Genomic DNA, 8591 nt, shown 5'->3' with positions numbered 1-8591 from the left:
TGGGGTGTAATACTCTTTATCTTCTATGAGATGCGTCTATATTATAGACTTAACGGTAATGTGTGTGTATGCTGCCTCGTTCCGGGAAAGGGGAAGAGTTTACTCCGATTTAATTTAAGTTATGAATATTGTGAAGAGGAAAACATACTCTGGCTAAGGTCCGACAGCTACACAACTGGTACGAGGCTGACGGCAGGTATGCACTTAAACATGGGTCATTTTTAACACAATGTTTTTGTTAAAATAGCACATTTAACATACAGTTTAGTACACTGCCGTGAACAGTTACGCTGTTTTGACAAGAAATGACCATTTCGTGGTGGCTTGGACGTTGAACCAATTTCAGTGTTTTCTTAATGTTATTAATTTCTTAGTTTTTCCATTTGGGGCGGCACTATTGCGAGTGATCCAAAAATACTAATTTTAAACTTTGACTCAGCTTCTTACATTCTGGTTTTTGTGTGTCTCAGCAAAAGAAAACTTGCCGATAAAAAGAGGAAAATGTACTAATGACCGGATCCCGCCCCAAACCCTGCCGAATAATGATCAGAGGTATGTTGTAATTATGGCGAGAGTGTTACTTTTTCAAAACAGAGACTACGCACTGTGATTTCAGATGACTGAGATTCTCAATTGATTTGTTCTAGATATTGTCATAGTGCGCCATCCTGTTAATGTGTGTGTACCTGTGAAACACAAAGTGACTCTGAGTGTCCGTGCTGAGGGCTCAGGTATCCTGCACTACCAGTGGTTCACTGAGAAGGACGAGGTATGTCGGTTTTACTTGTGTTTGTGTATGAGTTACCAGAAACATTAAATTACGATACTCCCATTTAAAGCTTGTAAAACACCCTTCTCAATCATTTTAAATGGAATTTCAAGTCTTTTATGAGAAATAACGTCTACAGTGTATGAAAAGTGTAATGAATTTCATATGCAGTATATTCTTGTGCTCAAATCTCTCTTAAAAAATGTTACAGAAGATCTTTGACACAGACTTGCAGTGATCTTAAGCACTTACTTATTCCCAAATCGCTGTGAATGTTTCTATGCCAAGTTATAGGTATTCTTTTTGTTGTTGTTGTTGTTTTATAGGTGCGTGGTGGCACTAATGCAGACCTGACCATCAAAGCTCAAAATACTCAGCTCTTTGTGTGCCGAGTGAATGACAATTTTTGTAACTGCGTGTTCAGTGACTGGGTGAAAGTGAAGGTGCTGGACATTGATAAATCAGGTATGCATTATGCATTCCTCCTTAATCATTTCTATTGTGTCGTCGTAATTTTTGTGGTTTTGCATATTTGTGACACAGCCTCAGAGGGTAATGACTAAGCTCTATGGATATCTATGTGGGTTTGAATCTCCATACCTTTCTTTCCAACCATCATCAGGTTTGCCATTGCAATGGGAGGGTGAGCCCCACATCGCTGTCAACCCTAAACCCCAGATAGTCCAACAAGCTGCAAAACTTACACTCCGCTGTGCCGCCTTCGGCAAACCGGCCCCACACTATCAGTGGTACAGAAATGGGCAACCACTGCTGGACAAGACTAGTGACACGCTCCAGGTAAGGAAGGATGACAGGCGAGTGTTTACTTACCTCAGTGCTGATAGTGATTGTTTACACTGTGCTATATTTACTGTGTCATTTCACTGAATCATGCACCCTCCACCAACCATGTAATTTATTTAGAAAATGTGGTTAATATTTTGCCAAAGGTTAAATTTGAAGCCACAGAGACAATCAATGCTAAAAATATGATCTATTGTGGTATCTGTAGATTGACTGTGCCACAGCTGAGCATGGAGGATCATACCTGTGCTCAGTGTCTAACGTGCTACAGGAGACCTGGACTGAACCAGTTGATGTTGACATTGGTAAGTCATAAATGAAACTACTTTTATTGACTTAAAAGTCACTCTTTTCCCAAGGCTAGCACCGTATTTTCCTCTGACTTAACTTCCTCTGTTTCAGATGAAAAGATTTTCTCTACCTTCTTTCATTCTTCTGATTTAGCACTTGGGCTTTAAGTTGTTTCCATTATGCTGACGGTACTTTCCCATTTCTACTGAATAAAAAGGAAGTTGTCAGACTCCAAATAGTATTTGGTCCAAGCCTTAGACACACAACAGGAAAGTGATGTAAAGTGAAACTAGTTGTTGCAGTGTTTCTCCTGTTTGGTGTTTATGTAACTTATGTTGTGGTATGTACAGTGCATATCACAAAAAAATACTGAAAAGATGTTAAATTGTAACACCCTAAATGATCTGGACAAAGTCATAGATTTGTGTTGAAAAAAAATGCTGATTTTGTGCTTCTTGTTTCATATCCTCTAGTGCAAAATGATCAACTTCCTCGTGCAGCACTCACAGGTACAGTTTAATGGGAAAAAAAACCTCTTGTGTCAACTCATGCTATTTGTGCTAGAGAGGAAAACTATCACGGTATGTATTAGAATTTCCTCCCGTTGCTATAAATAGAACTCTACTTTGACTTTTTGTTTTAGCCACGGATAAAGTTGCCCTACTTATTGGCAACTTGAATTACTTCAACCACCCCGGTTTGATGGCCCCCGTTATGGATGTACATGAGCTGGCCAACCTCCTGCAGCAGCTTGGCTTCAGAGTGGTTTCCCTGCTGGATCTCACCATGGAGGAGATGCTGGCTGCAATTGACAAGTTCATTCAGCTCCTCGACAGAGGAGTTTATGGTGAGTATAATTTTCCTACAAGTTATTTTTCTCTAGATTAACTACATTCATCTTTTGATTCTGGAATTTCCCAATTTTAATATTGTCCTTGCTTACATAGTAATTAAAATATTTTAGTGTGATCTGAAATATAGCCCTGTAACTTCCTTTGTCGTGTTTTGTGGCCCTTATCTCTTCTTGTCCACTTGTCATGGGTAATGAACCTGCCAGTGGTTTATATATCTTCATACGCATGTGTGGCTGTGTGGGAGGATAAGGGGCAAAGAAGCATGTTTAAAACTGCTTCTCATGTATTGGCATTTCCTGAATGCCTGTAACAAGGGTAGATTTTTGTTGTATTTTCTAGAGGGTAAATGGCAATCATGCAAACAATCCACATGGTCTACTGAACTTTGTCTTTCTGAACGTGTCAGTTATACAGTGTTGAACAAAAAAAAGTAAATGGCATTGTAGTGTATGAAAACATTTTGTGACTAATAACTGGAGGATATAGTTTCAACAACTCAAGTTGTCACATTATTCAGGGATACGGAGCCACTACTGTTATTAAACGGTGGACAGGTACAAAAGTACATTTTAATCATAGAGCTGTTGTTGATTATAAAGTAAAAACAAAGATAAGTGAAATGTCTTGCTGTATCAGAATGACACTCTCTGTTATTACTTCCTACTTTCTTTTGCTGTTAACAAAAACAAAGACAGAAAATTGAGAATCATATGTGTTTTGAAACATATCAGACTGTACAGATCTCAGGTATCATTTTGCCTCAGTGCGATCTTTCTGAAGATGCCTCAAACTTTTCATATTGATCCTGGGATGATTACAAATCTGACGGTCTTGCAGCAGTAACTAAATGTGTGTTTCATCACACTTGACAGGCCTTTTCTACTATGCGGGCCATGGGTACGAGCGTGCTGGGAGGAATTACTTGGTAGCTGTTGATGCTCCACAACCATACCGACCTGAAAACTGTGTCTGTGTGCAGAGGGTCATGCTAGGCATGCAACAAAGACGGACTGCGCTGAGCGTAATCCTACTGGATACCTGTAGAAAATGGTAGGTGCAATAACCAATATCTGTTTTTATTTAAAGATGACAGGGACAAATGTTCCCATATAATGTTAAACTGATTATTACACATGTTATAAATATGTTATCTATTATATCAATATCAGTTTATTTTGTCATAATAAATTGTCTGGATTTAGTTCAATCAATTTGTCCCTCTAAAACCTGTACTTTACTTTTAGGTACAACCAGCACTGCATACCGTCAACCATCATGCCATTGAAACCCAGTGGGAATACCATTTATGGTTATGCCACGTATGTACTTTTAATTACAATACAGAAACTGATACCCAGAGCAACTCATTTACCAATGCAAGTGCAATTATTATTGACCTATGACATTAGAACACCTTTTCAAATCAGTCAACATGCTGTAGAATGGAAAATGTATTGCAAAAAGCAGAAGTAATATTTCTATCTGTGTTTGTATAACGTTTTTATTATTAACCAATGTAGATGTGAAGATGCTGAGGCTTTTGAGGTCCAGGATGGGGGAAAGAGCACTGGAATCTTCACTAAGTACTTGAACAAGCACATCCTACAGTCTGAGAAAGTCACACATGTCTTAGAGAAGGTGTCTGAGGGTAAGTATTTCAAACAAAGCTGTGGTTTTGTTTTGTTTTTTGAGAACACTATGATAACTCTAAAATATATCAATCTATGAACAAATCTAAAATGATGCTGCAACAAAGATAGCTGTAGTTTTTCGGACCATGCTGTGATTTCAGTATGGGAGTGGACATCTGGATTACTTCCATCCATGCAATAGGCTGACAGTTATTACAGATCCAGGGTAAATGGATCTGAAGGGAACAGGTTGTTCTTGGGTGTGCTGGGTGGACTACAGACAAATTTTATAATTGTTGGAAACTTGTTTTAGTGTTTTTTTTACTCAGGACTTGTGAGTATAGCTGTGACTGAGCAGGTGTGGGGAGTTATCAAGTTGTCCAGTCTTGAGAGTGTGTTTGTCTGTTTGATGGGTCCCTGGTAGAATAATTTTTCGAGGTACCATTAGCATGTGACCTCATTCTCTGGAAATTCACACTGTTGGCTAGAGAACAACAAGAAACTTGAGAGCTGCAGAGTGCAAGACAGCTGCTCTGCCGTTTGGACACCCCCTGCTACTGCTCTCATGGGTTCACTCACAAATACGCATTATCAGGACAGAGTGCCCTGCTGACAGCACTGCGTGTGTATGTGTGCTTATGAACAGTTTACAACAGGTTTTTATAACTTTTACTTTTGGCTTCTTTAAATCTGAAAGCCGATTTATGGGCATTAGCTCAGAAATTTCCAGTCCTCTAATGTAGTTTACTTTATATCTGCTCATCTTGTCTGGAACTTATTTAGAAATGGAAAAAGAGATGTTAATGATGAACTGCCAAATCTTCTCAAAAGCCAAGCATAAATCTATATCAACTTATTTGAACATGGTTTCACTATCATTTTCTTTCTCTTCTGGCCAGCCATGCCACTCTGTTAACCTTTTTAATAATTACTCATGTTTGCGTGTAAAGTATTGACTCTTGTCAGAAAGGTTTTTTCCAAAACTCATTTAGTCCAGTCAATTACTGTGATTATTAACTATTTTCAAATTTCCCTAAGTTCCTCAAAGTCAGCCATGTGAATCTGATGCATTTTTCTAAAACCCACTCCCTGCTATTGCAAAACTCAGGCAGCTCCACATTATTCAAAACAGTGCAAATGCACAGGCACTCTAGTTGGTAAAGATTTTGTAAAGACTTTCTATGGAAACATAACTGGAAATTTGTGTGTGAATTTTCTGTAAAGTTTTGTCTTCTGATCTTACAGGCGTCATTATTTACCTGTATTTTTTTTTTCCCCCTCTCTCTACACCAGATCTAGGCAGAGACCCTCTGGTCACAGGCAAGCAGGCGGTGGAGATCAAACACACCCTAAAGGAACCTCGATCCCTTGCAGATCCAGTTTGGACCACCGGCCACACAAGGGAACTACACCTGAGAGATGTCTGCTGGAGACAAGCAAATGGTGAGTTGGGGAAATTGTCTCCAAACTATAAAAAATGTTTATTATTAAATGTCAGGTCATATTATGTTAATGGCGGGGTATGTGACACATAGCAACCTATCAAATATCGTTTACCCCCCCCCACCCCCCATCCCCAATAAAGCATGATTCCATTCCTTGATCTGTTTTTACCATGAATGAGAGAGAGAAATTGTATTGTTCAATTTCCTCACACCTCCCACACTACAGCGTGTGACAACGTAAGTGCAGACATTGTGGTTTAATGTGATATTTTCAGGACCATTCAAAAATTCAACTCATTGTTTGTGATAAAATCAAAAGAGGGAACTGTTTCATCTTACTGGTCCATTAAGTATACTTTCCTGTTTGATGGAAGGAAGTTGTTTTTTTGAAACTTAATAACTTCCTCATATGTACTTGATCCCCTTTTAAACAGAATATTGTTATTACAAGATCTAATCTGAGAATCTCCTCCAGACTAGATGAAAGATAAAAATCTGCGGTTTGAATTAACAGTAGCTAAAAGTCCCTAATGTGGTTTATTAATAGCTTTGATAAGTCAGCTTCTTGACCTCAGAGATTTAATACCGCAGAATAATAAAAAGTACAGTCATAAACAGTTTGAGATCCTGTTATTTTTTTTAAAAATTTCTTCAAACTTCCTAATATCTCTTTTCAGAGCTGCCACAGAAGAAGCGGCTGATGTTTCTTTGCGGAGTAGAAGTGGAAGTCAGCTTCTCGGCTTTGTTCTCCAATATCTTGGTGGCTTTTGCCACTTTGAAGACTAAAGGCCCCCGAACCCAGGACTGCACCATCACTCTGAGCAGCATACCTGTAAATATTAATTTTCACTTAAAACTATCAGACATCCTGTCAAGTTTTATTGTCATCCATATAGGAACCACAAGCGTTCTATACAGTGACATGACACACAACACACTATAGGTTTAAAAAAAAAAAAAAAGTATAATCTTCATCTATGGATATGAAGAGGTTATGAACTCAACATTGGGCTTAAAAATGGAAAGTTTTATCTCCATCATAAATTCCATGTTACTCACCATACACGCTGTCAGTTTCCATTAGCCAGCAGGAATTTTTTCAACGATGACCATTCACCCCCACGTTTCACATGTTTGAGGAAGTCTTGCCCATATATAGACTTCCATCTTCCAGTCTGCTGCAACTACAGTGAAAGCAGGAAGTAGTAACAGTGAACCGGTAGACTTTTCTTCCATGCTTTCTTGGTCCATACTGACATCTAGTGGCTGTTTTTTAAGGCTTCTATTGCAGTGCATTAGAGCAGTGATTCAGTGCCAAGACATTGTAAATGCAGAAAATATTTATAGTTTTCCGATATAGTTGGTTGACAAAAACTAATGATGCTGATGAAATATTTTATGTTCTGAATTCTTAGCTATTGGAAGACACATTCTCCGGCCCTGGCAGGTCAGAGGAGATGGACTCTCTACTATTTAAGTCATCTGATAACCCAGACTGTACTCTGCGACTTTGTGCTCTTCAAAAGCTTAAGGTATGCACTCATTGATATGTCTCCCTGTGCTGTATCCTTGAAGGGTTATTTCAGTTCAAAACAAAGCAAGTCTTTGCAAGACAGTCTGTAAAATAAATGTATTTTGTCTGTCATTTCTCTTTGTTAGGAATCGCTGGTCATCAAGGTGGATTTACACTATACTCACACGGAAAATAGGCTGCGACTTACAGAAAGCCAACAGGTGGACATAGGAAAGCCGATGGTGGCATCCTGTAAATTGTACAAGAGAAATACAGCAACAGCCTACAAACAAGAAGGTGCTTCTGCTCAAACTATGGGCAACATTTCAAGCAGCAAACCACCGCTGCATCAGACTCTGGCTGGTCCATGTCGCCCTTTTACCAGAAAGGCAGAGTGTGCTGCTAAAGTTGCAGTTACAAGGAGCAACGAACCTGAGGAGAACGATGAGAATGAACTACAAGACTTCACTTTTGGACATTAAGGCCCTTTTGGTCCTATTATTGTAAATACAGATTTGATTATTTGATGTGTTTTTACTGATGTGAGGAGGAGTTACTCAATTGCTGATCATGCATCTTTACTTGACTGTGGTTTGCATTTGGTTTTCACCAGCCTTCAATCCTTAGCTCAACACTGAAGAAACATTAACACTTAACTTTGCTCAGCACTGATTTAATGACAAATTGTATAATACTTGGAAAGACATTACTTGTGTATGACACTTTTTCAATGGCAAGCTGGCTAGCCTAATTTATAATTACTGTCAATAATTTATCTAATAAAAACTACACCTTTCATCACTATTTCAGTGTCAGTCTTTTGAAACATGCTAATCTGTTATTCAAGCTTAAAGGGTAGGTTCACTTCAGCTTTTAATGGAAGTGATGGGGACCAAAATCTACAACGTGTCCATGCAGTCATTTTGTGCAAAAATGTATTTAAAAGTTTATCTGAAGCTTATATGAGACTTCAGCAGTCTGAGTTAGTCATATCAAGTGGATATCTGCCACATTTACAGTCTTCTTAGCATCAAATTCCCTCTTTGTGTTTCCTTGGACACTGTTTCCCTGTTGAGCTGTGGTGGAAGTATAGTAACAAAAAGGGAATTTGGCACTAAAAAGACTAACACTGAAAGATATCAACTATATTAGACTCATGGACGACTGAAACTTCGTATTAGCTTCAGAAAAAAACTTTTAAATCCATTTTTGCACGGAAGGATGACTGTGAGAAGAGAGAGAAACATCATTATTTTTTTATTGTTTCATGGCGGTTACGTTCTA

General features: G+C 38.5%; 1 protein-coding gene across 2 annotated transcripts; it reads left to right on the top strand.

The window, feature by feature from the left end:
* Positions 1-88: 88 nt before the first annotated feature.
* malt3 (MALT paracaspase 3) lies at positions 89-8105 on the top strand. 2 transcript variants are annotated; one of them, XM_044357694.1, is made up of 15 exons: positions 89-196; positions 471-552; positions 648-769; positions 1096-1234; positions 1392-1567; positions 1782-1878; positions 2338-2373; positions 2508-2711; positions 3591-3768; positions 3963-4037; positions 4239-4366; positions 5643-5792; positions 6472-6626; positions 7210-7326; positions 7454-8105. In XM_044357694.1, the coding sequence occupies exons 2-15, from the start codon at positions 510-512 to the stop codon at positions 7787-7789; spliced, it is 1956 nt and encodes a 651-aa protein (XP_044213629.1). In that variant the 5' UTR covers positions 89-196; positions 471-509; the 3' UTR covers positions 7790-8105. The 2 variants fall into 2 exon arrangements, with proteins under 2 accessions (XP_044213629.1, XP_044213630.1); XM_044357695.1 differs by having other exon boundaries at positions 157-178.
* Positions 8106-8591: the final 486 nt, after the last annotated feature.

Source organism: Thunnus albacares, chromosome 7 (assembly GCF_914725855.1).
Source record: "Thunnus albacares chromosome 7, fThuAlb1.1, whole genome shotgun sequence".
NCBI lineage: Eukaryota > Metazoa > Chordata > Actinopteri > Scombriformes > Scombridae > Thunnus > Thunnus albacares.
This window is presented reverse-complemented; position numbering and strand designations above follow the sequence as displayed.

Bases quoted from the DNA above. Each gene is read 5' to 3' on its own strand.
- malt3 (XM_044357694.1), top strand. From the start codon at position 510: ATGACCGGATCCCGCCCCAAACCCTGCCGAATAATGATCAGAG. The intron at 4,367-5,642 runs GTAAGTATTTCA...TCTCTACACCAG, and splicing joins CTTAGAGAAGGTGTCTGAGG to ATCTAGGCAGAGACCCTCTG. The intron at 5,793-6,471 runs GTGAGTTGGGGA...ATCTCTTTTCAG, and splicing joins CTGCTGGAGACAAGCAAATG to AGCTGCCACAGAAGAAGCGG.